At 39.6% G+C, this 17,897-nt stretch overlaps 1 protein-coding gene across 2 annotated transcripts in view; it reads right to left on the bottom strand.

Moving 5' to 3' along the window:
* Window positions 1-12,196, bottom strand: part of LOC140730605 (protein jagged-1-like) — a 48,956-nt gene extending 36,760 nt beyond the window's left edge. For both annotated transcript variants that reach the window (XM_073051283.1, XM_073051284.1), the window contains exons 1-3: window positions 11,930-12,196; window positions 11,367-11,669; window positions 1,943-1,991 (exon numbers count right to left, since the gene is read on the bottom strand). In XM_073051283.1, coding sequence (XP_072907384.1) covers window positions 1,943-1,991; window positions 11,367-11,669; window positions 11,930-11,995 — 418 coding nt within the window. In that variant the 5' untranslated portion in view covers window positions 11,996-12,196. The remainder of the gene's footprint in view (window positions 1-1,942; window positions 1,992-11,366; window positions 11,670-11,929) is intronic.
* Window positions 12,197-17,897: the final 5,701 nt, after the last annotated feature.

Raw genomic sequence — 17,897 nt, 5'->3', positions numbered from 1 at the left:
TGGAAATATGAACATGAACATTTTAACTGAGACACAAATGAGAATGAAGCAGAACCAGACTACTCCTTGTTAAAATAGACATCTTCAACATGAAAAATGCCTTGTAGGCCTTAATTTTATTACAACGTATTTGGCAGAAAGCAGTGCAGTAACAATGGTAACACTTCCACTTAGTGGCCAATTGTCAACCAGCTTTCATGACTGCCCCAACATGGCCAGCACCAAAATACAACCTCTTGGGCCAAGTACCAACTCCACGGTCAAGGTAATGAAAGGGCTAACATTTACTTCACATCTTCTGAAGGTCTCGGGATGTAATCACCGATGTAATGCAGAAAACTGGACAATACAGCAAACTCACAAAATGACCAGTGGCCCATTATGTGATACCGAGGAGGACAATCTGTTGTCAGTGGACAGAACTGCCTGCTCATCCAAACAGTACCACAGATCTTTACATTCACCTTGGGAGGCAGGAGTGGCCTCAGTTCAATGTCCCCTCAAACAAAACCTCCAACACTGTAATACTCCCTCAAGTCAGCCTAGACTATGCGCAAGTTCACAAAAGGTCAGCTACCAGAATAAAAAAAAATTCAACCACAGTTGGCCTAATATTGAACCAGATTAATTTGTGCAATTGCATATCACAATCCTGGAGGTGAGACTAAAACTGTGTCCATTAGAATAATCTTTTCCTCTCCCAATCTTGCACCAGTTTTCAGACGCTCTTGAAATAGCTACATATCAACTTTATAATCAGGGTGATGTCAGGGTATGTATTTTTAAGGCAACATTTTAAGCAAGCAGAGATAGAAAGCCTTAAGAGCTCCTAACCTTTTATGTCATGGACCAATACCATTAAGGGACCTACGGACCCCAGATTGGGAACCCCTGCATGATGAGTTACAAGTACAGCTATTGAAAGTGTGATTAAAATCAAGGATCCTCAAAGGGCTAGAATGAGAGTGTGTTGCAGGGCTGGATACCTCAGGAGGGCAGGGCTAGGCTGGGCTATGTGTAAATTTGAAAACAAAGGTCTTAACACAGAGCCAGCAAGCACAAGGCTGGTACAGAATAAACAAAAGTTACCGCATTTCCTGTGAATAAATGATGTCTCACAGGAACAATTCTACGCCTTAATTGTGACTGAACAACAAGTCCTCCTCAGTATCATCCAAAGCCCATCTCAGAGTCCGGAGGTCATCTGAATGTCAACTTCACAGGGGAGCAGAATATAAAAGCCTGGCAGAAGCTCAACTAAATGTGATTGTACAAGTTTACAACTCATGTTCACCTGATATTTGAAACAGGCAAGTCATTTATTCTGATTTCTGAAGCATTAAAAATAAAAAAACACACATTTTAGAAAATAGAGGAAATCCTAAGCTAGGGTCAGGAGTTGATGCAGATGCTTGAAAACTCAGCACTAACTTGAGTAAATCCAAGCTTCACATACATTACAGGTTTGAGATATGCAGTTGTGCATATTTACTCCTGGTCAAGGCTGTAGAGGCCACCAGGACCTTAACACCTGCCATTACCCATCAGTTGTATAAAAACATTTTTATTTCCAAATAAGGCATGTTACGCTCCAGTTCCCCTCCCCCCAACCCACCTGTCTGCAATCTCATGGGGAGAGCCACATTTAAGGGGAAAGAAAGTGGCAGCTAGACTCACCCAGGTTAACGATGCAGTAAAGCCCACAAAAATCATTAAACAGATTTCACTTGATTGTGGGCAAAAAGGAAGAATCAATTCTCTCGATCAAATATCCATTAGGTTACAAATTATAACACAAACCAAGCCTTCGAACTGGAACTACCTACAACCCCTCCTTCATTTCCGAAGTCTTTCTGGTTAAGCTGAAGAGACAGACACCACTGAGTGTGCCAGTTCTAATTATACCGTGCGTAAATCTGTAGCCCAAGTTTTGTGAACTTACTGGTGTCATTGTTGTAGTCACAGGCTTCCACAATCAATGTGTAGGACCTCTGCAAAACAAAATAGAATGCATTTTTAAAAAAAATTGGGAAGCAAATTAAGACTTTTCAAAAGAAACCCCTTTTAAGTACTTGCACTACCCTTTGTGGTATTTCAACAAGTCTTTCAAACGCAGAAAAGTACTGAGAATCTAGTGTGCTTTTCCATCCATCCCCCCCCCCCCCACTGAAAGGTGGGCAGAATATAAATTTCATATCTTTAAATGAAAAGGTTCTTGTCTCCTGAACAATCACAAGTGCAAAGGACAGATACTATTACAATTCCCCACCCCCACCGCCTCAAGTTAATTTGACCTTTCATTTCCACCTATTTTCCTAGCCCGTAAAAAAAGTTTCATGTTTAGAAGAGTAAAACCTAAAGCAGCTGTCAATTCTGTTTCTCTGGCACAATGGATGTCAAGAATGCTTTTTTCCCCCCTCCTTGCTGTTTGTAAGCGAAGATTGTTGTGAAGTGGAAGAGTTAAACCCAGCAATGCAATCTCCTGGGCTTTCTTCATTTCAGCACCCTGTTCAGATAGCTTTGTCTCTCTCAGGCCATCACTGCTCCCACAAGTATCAAATATCCAAGGGCAGATCTTATGATTCCCAGAAGAAAGGAACATTTTCCTGTCTGCACAACAAAAGCTGGTGCTAACAACCATCCTGGGACATCACACACCTATTCGTCACATTTACACATGCTATCCCATTTTGAATAATCAGCAGAGCTTTGCAAAACGCAAATTCTCATGATAAATTATGATTTGCACAATATTATTTAAATCATCACAAATCCACAGGTTCAAAATTGATTCTAGGGTTTTAGTTCAATGACTTTTAGGGAAACAAGGCCAGCTTATTAGAAAGAATACGGACAAGTACAGCGCAACAAAGCCTTAATCTCTATAGTCACAAAATAATTGAAAACAAGGCGTGATAAACAATATTTTTGGATCAAGATTCAATTATACGTGTCATATCAAGAGCCCAGTGAATCTTTAGTTTCACTCAATGACAGCTGTGGGAAAAGTCTAACTTGAACAAAACCAGGCAAGCCCAGACAAATACCTCACACCTCAATTTAAAAGACTCAACCTTCAATCTCAAAACAAAATCGCTTGTCAGGTGAAAGGATCACAGCATTAGCTAGATGTCTTCAAAAATCTGATTAAGTGCGGAAGCAATTGGGAGGCTTGCTTTCAAGTGCAGCATCAACTAACTTGCATCAATTAAACCCAAAATGCAAGGAATTCAACACCCACCCTTCATCTTTAATAGCAAATTCACTTATGCTAGCTGAGGGTATATAGACCAAGCCAGGCATCACTAAGCATTGATCATGCATCACCAGAGGCTCAATCCAAATAGAATTAAATACCAAGGATAAATTGTATTTTAAAAAAAGCTCGATTAAATATCCCAAGGCACTTCACTGAAGATTTACCAAAGTAAGTTTGACACCAAGCCACCCAATGTGATTAAGGCAGCCAACCAACAGCAGAGTTAAAGAGGGAGCACTTCAAACATAAGACAGCAAGCCTTAGCCCGAGCAATTGGTGTCTGGGCAGTCAAAAGCATGGTCAATAACGACAGAGGAAATTTGGTAGGTGCACAAAGGGGCCAGAAAAGAGGATTGGTGGCTAGAGCAAGACCACTGGACAGATTGGGGAATAAAAAAAGGCCTTAGCTAATTTACATGCAGTAATAGGGAAGAAATTTAAGAAATCAGCAAGTTTGCATGAGTTTATGAAAGGTTAGGCTGCAGAATGTTGCAATACAGCAGCTGAGAGATTAAAAGCTGCTGGGAAGGTGTCAGACAAGTTGAGGCAGGAAGAGGTTATCCAACGTCACAGAAGTGGTCCACCTGGATAATGGCATATTTCACAGCTAAATGCGACACCAGGGTTGCTGCAAATAATTTGATTCAGTCTCTGGTCAGATAAAGATGGAGGCATGAAAACTATCAGGGACCACAAACTTTCTAACCAATAAATAGCTTTTAAAGGAAATATAGAGTCATAATTACCAAATTTGCCCATTAGAATAAGATAGCCACATGCTTAATACCTAACTGTGCACCCCAGTAAAAGGGATAGTGGAAGACAGGAACAAAAGGGCCACTCATTTAGTGACCCATGTTGGGAAAGTGCGAAGGCACATAAATATCAAGTGCAGAGTGTACCTGGGCTTAGCTGCAGGCTCCTAATTGCTAGACTGGGTTAAAACTGACATTTATCAATCCTGGAGGTTCTCAGTCCAAAACACTGACTGTTTTATTCATCTCCAAAGATGCTGCCCGACCTGCTGAATTCCTCCAGCATCTTGTGTGTGCGCTGCTCGAGATTTTCAGCACCTGACGAATCTGTTAATTCATCCTTTCTGGGCTTCACTTGGCAAACAAGCCATAGGGCCAAGGTAAAAGATGCCAGCAACCCCTTTCAAACCACATTTTTCTAGGGGCAGTTGGGTATTTAAAGTCACCTTGGTGATCACATTGCAAGGACTGGAATTACTTTTGAAGAAATGAATTCCAAATGTGGCCAAATCCTGTTGCATTACCAGATAGCTTATGTACAAGACATCATTATATTTTTTTAAAAATCACTTGTTAATATTTTATAATGTATAAACTTGCTCTGTCATACTTTAATAGCTAATGTTAACACATACAAGCCATTAACATTCTCAATGATTCACTGCCAGCTTATCCGTAATGGGTAGATATCAGCAAGCCATTTATTTTTCCCATGCTCAGACTTGACCTATGCTCATCACTGAATTAATGGACAGCTCAAAACAGTGCACTTATTCAGACCAATACATCCCACACAAAGAAATCATTCTGTCTGTCATTGTAATTACTCGGGCACCCAGACCGTGGATCTACCTGCATGTGCCAGTAAATACAATCCTTTGGCAGTGTAATGGTATCACTAAGCTACCTCTGCTCAAAAATTAGACACAGCTCAGGGAAACTGCAAGTCTTAACTTTATTCCCATGTGATTCCAGTTCTATTTGGAACTGGATTTTCCATAAATTGTATTTAAAATTGCACTCTCCCATCTCCAACAGCTCCAGAATAGTTATTGGAACATTTATAATGTTACACCACCAGCTCTTAAGTGTAACTAAAAAGTGAATTGAAATAATTACTCAGTGGAATAAATAGATTAGCTAAAGTAACATGGACTTGTGAAAGCTTATTTTCAACTACAGTTCAATCCACATGAAGCAAAGACAATTGTTCTTCAATTATACAAAAGGATATGGGTTGGTTTTTTAAAATAGCATTTAAGCTGTAAACAGCAACAACAGCTTGTACCTTCTACATCACTGTCCCAAATACACTGTGCCATGAACTAATGGGAGGGGTGGCAAAGGGTTGGTGGGTGGAGAAAGGATGACATGATAAATGGATATTTTACTTTCCAGTACAGACAGGACACAAATAGCACTGGAAAGATCAGAGGCATTTATACAACGTCCTCCTTGATGAATTTAGTGTTCTTGCATCACTTAGTTATGCATCACCTTCCTTAGCAAAGCAGCCTCGTCAGCACTTCCCTTGTTTAAATACCTAACCCACTTTAAATATCTTAAAGGAAAATCCCAAGCAGTCACAGGGCTGCCCAATAAACACAAAATAAAATTACTTATAATATGTTCATTTATGGACTTGCAGAAGGGAAACTGCAACATTCCATGAATCTACAATGACTTCAGTTCTGAAATGATACAGGATTAGCAAATTCAAAAGAGCTCATAAATCTACAATTTTCAGTGTTAAGGCAATTCAACGGGCTGGAAGAACTACATTAAAAACCTGCTGAGATTAAGGGTTGGTTGATCAAATGTTCGATCCATTCCTCCTCCCCCCCCATCCCCACCCCACCCACACAAATTTCTTCTCTCCAGGAGTTTTTCCACCTTTTCATGGATACTAGTGAATCTGTTTCTGCTAATCAATCTTCACATTGCAAATCCTGACCGCATCCTGCGCAAAAAATCTGCACTCAAAATCACCTCAGGCTAATTTGCCCATCAATGCGAACCCGCACTGTGGTTATCCAAACAACCAATGGAACAATTTCTCCTTATTTACTTTACCCAAACACTTCCAAGATTTTAAACACCGCTATCAAACAGATGCTAGAATTTAACTTGCTCATTGGAGTGTATTTGTTAATCCCTTCATTAAATTCCAACACACCCAAGCAATTTCTAGGCATTCAATTATAGCAATTAACTTGAGTGAATTAAAGTGTTAATTAGCAATGTTAAAGGACTCTTGCCTTCTAAAAATGAACCTCTTAAAGCTCGTCAGCAGCCCTATTGGATGCCTTGACTCATTAGAATTTAGCCCAGCATTTTACAAGTGGCATGGCTCCAATACACTGCCTGCAGCTTCAAAGAGGAAGAGACTGGATACAGCACGGAAGAAATGGTTTTGTTTCACCAACAGGAGCTAAGTTAATAACCTGTGGCTTTGGAACAGAAGTCAAGCAGTCAACTGCCACATTAAGTTGTGACGTTAAAAAAAAATTGATGGTATAAACAGCTGCTGCCACCTTTCCTTGAGACATCAGTGGTCAGACTGGCAGCTGAAGGCCAGCAAGCACCCCTGTATTTCAGCAGCTGCCCTTCCACTGCCAAATGATGAAAGGCAGAGGCACCGCTATCTGAACTGGCGCGTACAACATCCCACAGACAGAGCTCAAGTCCAATCTGGCAGGCTTGCTGGAATAATTAGCATCCTACAAATCTACAATGTGCCAAAGTGGCCACTGCACAAAGTTCTGGTGTGTGTCTAGAAGCCGAGCAATGCTGAGTGTACTGGTGTTTCCTGGTGCTTCCCCTGTATTGGCATTATTTCTCGATGCGTCCATTATATTCTGTAATCCTCATTGCAGTCACTTTGCTTTTGCTATTGTTCTTGGTTAATATTAGCAATCCCCTCCTCTGTCTGGGTGGCCACAACACCACTTCCTGAACTCCAAAAGCAGATAAGCCAAATGGATTTTTTTTAAAGGGGGGGAGGGGAAACATACAAAGCCTTGCACAAGGCAGCACTGGCCAGATTATACTTTACTTCATGAAAAACATACTAAGAAGCAGATTTAAACTCGGCTTGACTACAACTCTTTTTTAAAAAAAGGTAAAGCTTCACAAGCCTTGTGCTATACGTTCCCCACTGTAAAATATAGACTTTTCTAACACTCATGTACAACCTAAACATCACATCTGTTTTTGTGAATGCCATCCCCTGCACAAGCCCATTAAAAGCACAAGAGGTGAAAAGTTAATAAATCCATCAGCCTTACCCACATTATGAAAAGGCAGGTCTGGACAAGGTGTGGTTATTTAGGGTAAAAGCAAATAAAGATACACTTCTAACACTTCAAACGTACACAACAATTTTCCTGCCAAAAGTAAACCCACATGCCTGTTACTTTATCGCTCCAACAAGATACTGACAGTCTTGGAGTCAATGACCAGTTTAATCCACCTACCTACTGAACTTTAATCCACACAAAATGGCTTCCAAAATAAATTGTTATTCCTCCCCTCCCCAAACACATTATGGTTTACTGATGATGGTACTATTTGTGGATAGTGCGCATCCCTACGAATGGCAAAAAAAAATTGAAAAACATACTGCTACCCTGCAAAGTTACACTGAACTACTCTGACATTAATGCCAGGAAGCAAAAAGTCGTCATTACATTTAATCCTTTGCATTCTTCGCTCAAGAATAATCACACACCAAATACAATTTTCCAGTTGTTTGATTAAGTTGGTATTCAGAAGTGGTCAGTGAATAGGAATAGAGCATTAAACTGAAATTTGATCACATCAAAAGGCAGTGACAAAATAAATTACTTTCCAGAAAAAGCGCAGCAAAGCATAACCACCTCTGCTGTTTAGCAAGCACATTTTCCGTTAGACAAAACCATTAAATATTGTGCCTGCAGGAATTAACAGATTTAAATCAACTTTATCCCCCTCAAAAAAAAGTGGGGTTTCTTCGAAGAAAAACCCACCCAGCATCTGAAGTTGATTACCCTTCTTTCATTTTGCCAGAAGGCAAAGTTAGTGCACTGACTGAATAGCCAGAGATTTCCCACACACTTTCACACAAAGTACCAGGTGCAACTTCACTTATGCTGCCTGGAGACTACAACTGCACATCAAAACCATGGGAGTTCTAAAATGACAACAGCCAAGGGATATGCAGCGCTGGAAACATTATAGTTTTGTTTAGTTGTACCTTTGCCTATTTCCTCAATCTCAGCTGCGATTCCTTCCTTTGCTAATTACCATCATTTTGCCAAACATTAGGAAAGCTTGTACACTATCAATTATTAAAAGTCTTGCGTTTCTTATTTCCTAACCCTATAATAGTTTAAGCAATGCTTTCAGCTTATTGAGAGACCTCCTGACAAATCAGCTTTCAAATCTGTGATTAGTACAAGTTTATCGCCAATGCTTGTGCATAACAGCTATCAACTGATAACCAAAGGCAAGCCCAAGTGTTAGGCTGCTAAACTGCAATTGATCTTGATATACCACAGGGAAACTCACTTCAAGCCCAAGTTCAAGACCAGCAATAACTGGACAAGTCCAAACAAAGCATTAACTCAGCTTCCAGAATCAAGGGTACAGGCAAGGTGGCTGGACTCGCACTGACTGCAAAGTTTCTTAGACTTGGTCAAAAATTTAGTCTATCCAAATTCTAGCCAAAATTACATTACACTGAATCTCAGTAGTCTGCACTCCTATCAAGGTTGAGGCACCTAGGGCAGGACACATTTCCTGTTTGCATTCAGTTTAACTGCTCTACTCCACCACACACAAGAAAGTGGCCATGCTTTCCTAGATAACTCTGCATCAATGGTAGAGGGCGGACGAACTAGGGAGAGAATACATTTTTGAGCCACATATTTAAGAATTAAAACTTACTGTTTTGCAAGCAGAAACCTCCCTGTAAGCATAACTAACAGTTGTATTTCAATCATGATACACAGTTTTGTCATTAACAAACCATTGTGCCGACCAGTTCCGATGCAGGTGCAGCTCTGATGCACTTTAGTTATTCCACTGTGCTGCACCGTTTCCTAGCAACCCATTCAACCTTCCAATCATCTATACAAATTTACAGCCCACCATCTCCACACTCGATTACTTACATTTCCCCAGTCAACTTCCACACATCTCTACTGGGCTATTGGTGCAAAAGCATCACCAATTCATATAATCTGCAAAAATATTCCTGACATTCCTCAACGACTGCAGGAAAATTCACTATTATAACCAAAATTCCCAAGTACAAGCTCTTTGAATACGCAAGCATGCAAGATGACAATGTTCAATTAGAGCCCACCTTTCATTAATGAAGGAAGAAAAGGAAGTGTCAATAGTTGTAGTCAAGGCAACACAGCTTTTTAAACGATATACCCCCAATTACAAGGAATGTGCTCCTTTGTATCGGGTCATCTATAATACTAACCCTTGGCAAGGAACTAAAAACCCTAAATGGCGATAGAATGAAAGACTAGTATGCTAAGGTCCAAGTTCAGGGGATGCAGTTAAATAAGGCATTTCCAGGACTTACTGTCACCTCCCACATGCTTCTTACACCGCAGACTCAAAAGCCATTCAATAATACTTCAATTACTTTTAACATGCTTTTCTTAAGGCCCAATACTAAAAGGGCTCCAGGGTGGTTGATTAGCCAGTACAGAGTTGGCTTCTGCCTTAACAAGTCACAAATATTTCATCTCATCTTTTAAAGGGCCATGTATAAATCATGATAATCCTCTACAATCTCCCACTTAACTGAGAGTGATAAAGCCATTCAGAAAAATAACTTTTGAGCATGTGCTTAAGACGTGCATTTCATACTAGGGTTAAAGTAAGAAATTTCTCTTCTACAAAACTTGGTGCTTAAAATTTGCTCATTCCTCCCACAAACAAGCTTTCCCATTCTGAAGTGAAAAGTTATGATTCGAAAATAACCACAGAATTCAGAATTTGGCATATATAACTCAAACACAACTGCCCAATGACGTGTGCATTGAAAACACAAAAAAAAAGCAATAAAATATCAACAATTGAATTTTGTGGAAACAAAGGCTGCATCAACTATAATCTCAGATTAGCATCAATGAGCTTGCTCCCTGTGTGTCCTGGGGAAGACAATAGTCTTTATTTAGGAGCAAATACCTATATTCATAGACTCGAGTTTAATTCTGATCCTCTTCTCTCCTTCCTCCCCATCTCCAAAAATCAAATTCTTACAGTTAAACTCGTTTCACCAACTTTAATACTCTAAACATTTTATACATTCAGAGACCACTATAAACCGTTCACTTATTAACACAACAGGTTTGGAATATTCCCAGTGCCATTACATACAAATGCAATTTAACAGGACATGCGAAATTCTTCATTTTCACTGCTACAATGCTAACAGTTTAAATTTCCTTAAATGAAAATAAACTTTAAATTGTGCAGGGCATTTAGAAGCTAATTTGAAAAGAACTTCAGTTGAAAATTACTCACGGGGGGGGAAGGGGGCACGTTTTAAATCTATATCGCGGTTACTGCTAAACACACCCTAAATCAACCACTGAACTGGCGGCTGAGAAACAAGTTAAACGCAAGGGTGACCAGTCTTGGGCTACACTGCATCCTACAGCAACATTCATCGACATTGCACATCGTCACAGCGGCAAAAAAAAGGTCCTCAGGTTAATATTATGATCAGCCTCCCATTGCAGAATGATATCCTGCTATTCTTCCTCGTCTCCGAACCACCTCACACCAGAAAGAGCGAGTAATTAACAAACCGGCATTGCCCACTTGGAAAAATACAACATAGTATCCAGATACTGCATTTGAATTGATAACTACTAACAGTCCCTAATAAACGTCGCTATGAAATCCACCAATAGACACGATTGTTATTTTTTAGACTAAGTGAGCTTTAAAATCTTAGAGCGTCTTAACTACAAAGCACTGCTTTTAAAAAGTAGGAGAAGTCCTTGAACCACTGGAACTAGCGTTATATAATAGTGAAGTACCCTTCTGCAAAGGAAGAGCACTGCTCTAACACAAATTGTGTAGAATATCTCTAAACCAGTGCAAAACGAAAGTTCTGGGTGCAAGTCGGGTTTGGAAAAAGTACACGCGTCTAAAGGGAGTTAAATTACTCTGAAACAAGTGTAAGTGCTACTTCCTAACAAGTGTTCTACGGAGTGTGAGCTAACAGAAGGCACTAGGCTAGGAGCGCAGAGGCAGAGGCAGAGGCGGGTGCGAACAGCCGGCTCCCGGAGGCTGCAGCACCCTCTCCCCGCCGCACCAGGGCTCACAGTCCCGCGACTCACCGGCCACGCGAAACTGAAGGGCAGTACGATCCTGCGCTCGCTGCCGGCCGTTTTCAGGTTAAAGGTGTTGCCTCCGATCACCGGGGTGGATGAGAAGCCGTAACTGCAAGGTCCGCCGGGCGAGACTCGGGACTGGTATTCCTTCAGGCAGACTTTGAAGAAGGTGTCACATTGGGCCCGCACACACTTGCGGTCCTGCGGATTCCTACTACCGCCTTCACAACAATTCCCATTCTGCAACTCGCCGTTAATGTTCTGCATAAAGTTGATCTGCAATTCGAACTGGCCCGATGCTAGGGATAACTGGTGGTGGAAAAAGAAACAAGGTTTTTTTTTAATAAAAAAAATTGCAACGACAGCAATTAGAGGACAATTCTCGAAACTAACGGAGTAGAACACCGTAAAATGCATTAAACAGGGAATGAAGTCTTAAACAAGGTTCAATTGCTACAACGGCTCAAGTTTGCAAATTGTAATACAGGTCCTAAAAATAAAGCTAGCATTTTTTTTTGCATATATAAACAAAAATGCCACCGCGGAAGAACGATCCGCACAAAACCTACCTGGCTCCGCAAGACGAGGAGGAATAGAGCAGCAAAGAGTGAAATCCCTCTGCAAACCATGCCCATGGCTTCGGCTTGCCTGCACTTGGGTGAACTGAGGGTGGAGCGGGCCGCCGCACAGCAATATAGTCCACCGATTCTCACATGCACGACTGGAGAAAAGACTTGCTATATATAATTTTTTTTGAAAAGAAAGCGAATCATCAATGCAAAAAAAGTCCTCTTTTATTATTCTCCTTTTATTTTCAAAGTGCGTCTCTTTCCCCCCCTACTCTCCACCCCCCTCTCCAAAAAAAAATCTCCTCCTCGATCCCACACACAACAAATCCCCCCACCCCCCAACATACACACAAAACAAAACACCCGTCTAGTGATAGTGACTGCTTCATCTAGACAGGCTGAGAGAAGGAGAGACAGACGTATGCGTTCATTAATATTCATTAGCGGGGTTGGACAGGGGCACATTCAACGCCCACTTCCCCCCTCCCCGTCAGTCTTTTAAAACGAGAAAATAAAGTTGGTTTGTTGGAATGGAAACTGACACAGAATCGTGCCACAGATGGAGAATTTAAGCGTGAACACACACAAAACAAAAGTGTGTGTGTGGGGTTGGTGAAGAGGAAAACTTTTCAAGGGGGGGGGAGGGCTTGTACACATGGGAAATGAGCATTTATTCTAAATAATCGCCGCTGTCATTAAAATCCGACTTAAGTTTTTTTTTATATGTAAGCTCCCACAGCAGCATACTTTATAGTTAAAAAAAACAAGAAAGTAAAATGAAAGTGATTTGAAGCCCGTCTCTCTCGCTCTCACACACAGAGTGGAGTTCGCTGCTTTCCTGCTGTTGCACCTGTAGGCGTCTCCTTTCGCCCATGTGGTTGCTGTATGCTAAATGCACCGTGCATGCCGTAATCAGGCAATGTTGCCCACTCGTATTACCTTTTAGTCCACGGTATAAAGAAAGTCTATATTTTTGTGAGAGATATTAGTTATGCAATTTCATCTATTATTACCCAGCATGAGTCTTGTTCGATCGAAATGATTAATTGCAAAATAACCCTGTTACGCTGCTTTATGCAGCAAAAGCGGGAGTTAAATCGCCGATGCGGCTGAATTGAGTTAGAAAGTTTTTGGTATCAATTGCCATTAAATGACATACAATTGTTTCCCAGTCGCTACTCATTGGAGGACGTGTCCGAGACAAACCTGTGTTTGCTTAACTGGACGATAATGAGGAAATTAAGTTTACAATATTCAATTATTGCACATGATCAAATACCTATGTGCCCTCACGCTTTACACAGATCCAGAGGAATGATCATTTATAAAGGAATTACCCTATTTAAATATTTCTAAATATTTTTAACAATTAAGGCTTGAAATGGAGTTGAGATGCAGTATTAAGTTGTTGGTGTAGAGCTATACATACAGCCTGCTCCGGGGCACTTCATGAACATCAGTGGATTCTTGTGGTTAAATTATTGACTTTACATAACCTCAGTTACTAATTATATGGAGTCTAAATTTAAGCATTATTGAAGTGACTTTCTCTTGCACTGTATATATATCATGCCCTGAATTAGAGTGTTTTAAAACCAGCAGTGATGAGAGACCTATTGATATGCCAAGTTTATTCTACAGCAGATTACCAGAAAATAAACTAATTTGTATAGTGGGCAAGATTAATGTCTTGAAGTGATTGCAGGACACTATCTCCCCAAATTAGGTTGGGTTATATATTATAAAAAGTAATCCCAGTTTCCTGTCCCTGTAAATAACATATCCTCAAGATTTCTGATCTTCTGCCAATGTATGCCCTTGGGTTCCATATTTGTTCCTGTGCTCTTCATCTATATGATACCTGCTCTTGAGTTATGCCATTTTAAGTCTTGGAGTTCACCAATTCATAAGGAAATAAGGTGTAACGCTACCCGTCAGTTGTTGCGTGTGGTCTCCAGACTTGAATTCTCATTTCCTCCATCTCAGTAGCAGAAGAACCTAAGCCAGCAGAGAGGTCGCATGCCTCAGGCTGATGTCTTCAGCCCCCTTGGCTCGTTGTTGAGTGAAGTATAAACAATTAACTCATCCAAAAGATAAACCCAAGAATGTTGGCTTGATAGTTAGCCTTTTCTCATGCCTCAGTCAATTCACTGCTGAGATTTGTGTCCATCTTTTCTTCACTATGACGACTTGTTGCTTCTGACTGCTTTCTTACCTCTGTTAGTCGTCTGCACCAGTAAATCCAGAACTCCGCAAAGTCTTGCACATTTATATCATCAACCTCACTCTTGTTACCCAATGAAGAGATTTCGGAATCCTCCTCTTGGTTTTCAAATTCCTCCACAGATCCATCTGAGTCCTTTTGGTGTCCTCCGACTACTTTTCGATCACTGATCAATCTGATTCTGGATTACTGCTTCTCCTCTGAAGATCTTTCACTGCTTATACACCCACTCCATGGAATGTACTGATCAAACTATTTCAATTCACCCTTTCAATGCCCTTTGAGATCTTTATCCACATGATGAAATGCATGGTTATTGAACAACAAAGAAACTTGAAGATTTGAATGGATTCTGTAATGGCATTGCAATATTCTAGTTGAACCATTATAAGCTGAAGTTTGAAAATTAGCTAGATTTAAAGCAGGTAAGGGTGTTGTTGAGTTACCAAATGCAATAGCAGTTATTTTACACCACCACCAAGAAGTTGAGATTTATATTTGATGCATAGATCTCTGGGACTAGTTTTGCCTTGTGCTGGTAAGCTCTGTTTCATGGTATCACTGTGCTGGATGATTGACTATCTGGCATCAAATCACGAGGGGGTGGCACAACATCATTCTATTTGGATCCTGTCAGGCTCTTCCAAGAATCTTGGATTAGTTCAGCTGACTTTCATGCCCTGATTGAGCTTGAATTGATCTTCAATTTCATTGCTCATGAACTAGATAACCATAAGTGACCATTTCCAATACTATTCCAACATCTTGTTCACAAAGAAAAGTCAGTGAGAATAGTCTCAAGAAAGATCAGGACAGATTCTTCTTCAAAAATACACCTCTTGTGGGACTTGAAAGAGCCACTGTTAAAAGACTGGTTCCTAACCTAAAGTCTTTGGAAGCCTTGGTTAATGGTAGGGGTCCACAGCATAAAAAAGGGTCAGGAATCCCTGGTTTAAAAGAACTCCAGATCCTTGCTTTCTCTTGACTTTTCCATAGCCATTCTTCTGGTGCTGACTTTCTATCTCCTGCCATCAAAAGCTCATCTTGTACTTGGAAGGTAAATCTGGGAGTTAAAATCACTTTCACCTGGTGGACGTACACTTTCTGCTCATATTTTGCATACATATGATGTATTACATGAGGATCCCCTAGTTGGTATATTGTAATATTTCAGATATCAAAAGACATACATCTCTACACAAAATTTATTTGAAACATTTGATATGAGGAGGTTTCAAATTGTTGAAGTATAATGTTATTTCTCTCAGAATTTTTCTAGTCATTCATTCTCTGATATTTTAGATTTCTCACAGATGAGCTCAAACAAAGTATTTGTAACTTTAATGGTGGCCCAGCAGGTAAATACACCACATGGTGTGATTGTATGAGGCAATTAGAACTAAAAGGTCACAGGTTCAGTCTTTGGGCTGTGGTGAGTTAATTGATTGCAACACTGACAGGAAATTATGGGGTAATTTAAATTGGATCCAATGTCCTGGAATGAGGGAGTGAAAAAATATCAACCTGTGTTCTCACTCATGAAAATCAGATAGTGGTATCAAGTGAGAACAGGAGTGGATTTTGGTGGTGAGTCTTTTATGGTAATTTCCTGTTGACATTTCATACCTAAATAAGAACTTAATAAAGTAATTTGGGGGATCTATAATCTACCAAGCAGTGTTACTGTCCCATAGAGGGAGGGATGAGAAATGCAGATTGAATTTATGCTATGCCATTTTAGATGATATTGTAAAAAATATTTAGTATAATATATTGATAATTAGCATCTGCAGGGGAGATGAACACAGGTTGCTGAGGCATATTGGTAGCTTGTAACACTAGAAACTTGTACAGGAAATGAATTTCTGGAGTTTGGGATCACTTAATGAATCTGTTATTATTCTTAACTTGGTACGTGAGAGTGATACCTGCTTGGAATAATGAAAAGTTGATAGTCTAGTGTCATGTTAGAGTCTCACTTTTTTCTATGTTCCATTGTTTGCTTATTAAATGTTTAGATCAGGGCACAGAAATGTACTTCCTGGTACTTGAAACAAAGTTTAATTTCCAACTTAACAAAAAGCCTCCAAAGTGGATGGCCCTTTTCTCAAATTAGAAATGCAAAATTGAATTGTAAAGTAAGTTTTATATTTGCAAACTTTCTATTCCATTTGTACTTATATATACTATGTATGTCAAACAATGTGAAGTTATCTTACTTGGACAGTCTCAAGCCACTTTCCTCATTTTATACAGATAACCACATTACTACACACTATGCCATAGAACTGTCTTACAAAGCATCCAATCAAATTGCTATAGAGTAGACTAGTTTTATTAATTTGCACGGAAGCAGAAAAACTCCCCTGACTTTTCTGGAATTAACTATTCTTTAAAAGCCAGAAAATTAAAATAATACAAGCTCTAAAATCAGTTTTAAGGTGGTAATGAACATGCAATTCATAGGACTCCCAACAAGAATGAAAATATAATTAATGTCAATAATTCTCAAATTACAGCTTATATGAAAATTATATAAATATTAATTGTTTGGAGTATAAATGAGGAGTATGTGAAAGCCATATGAAGTTCCATGGGATGTGATCAATATACTCTTGATGGGTTCATTCAAAGCATACAAATGATAATGCTTGGAAAATGAAATAATAAGTTTAACCATGAGAAATTATGTACTTCAGTCTCCCTATTATTGTCACTGTGATCATCTTGACTAACTCCTTCACTGCTCTTTAATTCTGCATATACATGAATTTTTTATTCTGCCTTTCTTCAACAGTGTCACATTGTATTGACTGATTCTTCAATGATCACATTTAACTCTATTTAATTAAATTAATAAGTATTCTATTTACTTTCTAAATATATAAACCGAGTAACATAGATAAGTAGTTCTGGAATGCGTTAGGTATAGTGATGTTATATGTTATGAACGGCCAAAGAAACCTTCCTGTTCATGTACCTCCTAAACTTTCCTATCTAGTTGTTGCAAGATCTTAAGGAGTGAGTTGTGAACTTGTATTTTAAAAATACAGAGAACAATACCTCTAATGGCAACAGGACTGTAATGGTTTGCCTCTTAGTTTTTACCCCACCTTTTTTTCTGCCTGTGATAACTTGGTTTTGACTGCTGAGTTTGCCACACTTGAGTAGGAGCGGTCCGCATCATCTTGGGAGGATGCAGCAGGCAGAACCATGTGTCCTTACCCATTCTCCGGGGTCAATCTTAAAGTTGTAAATGAGAGTTTGAATAGAATCAAAAGAGAAGAAAATCATTCCAATCAATATGTATGGAACCCCACCTCCCCCAGAACAATAACTTTTCTTCTTTCCCTCAAATTAGAACAGCTGCAATGCTCCATTTTCCCTTTATTTGCTATTGAAAGCCACAAACATTATAGAGAGGGAGTGAAAAGGAGATAAGCCAATTGAAACTGTTGCTCTAATAATTGTTTGACATTTGTATGCAATGACAGAAGGGAATTAATGAGAGCTTTGAATTCAAAGTTCGCAATAGTCAATCTTATTATTGCTTGACCAGTCTTTGCATTTTAGAAGATTTGTCGCGGGCACAAGCTGGCTGGATAATTTCTGAAATACAGAGATGTTCTCCTGAAAATGCAGGACGTTTTCAAATGGGTAGAACTCGGGAGCAATATAATTCAGTAAAAAAACAAAGGCTCGATAAAAGTAAACTTTGTAAATGAAGCATATATAAAATAATAA

The sequence above is a fragment of the Hemitrygon akajei genome, chromosome 7 (genome assembly GCF_048418815.1).
Source record: "Hemitrygon akajei chromosome 7, sHemAka1.3, whole genome shotgun sequence".
Taxonomy (NCBI): Eukaryota; Metazoa; Chordata; class Chondrichthyes; order Myliobatiformes; family Dasyatidae; genus Hemitrygon; species Hemitrygon akajei.
The sequence above is the reverse complement of the archived record's forward strand: the minus strand, read 5'-3'. Positions and strand labels throughout refer to the sequence as shown.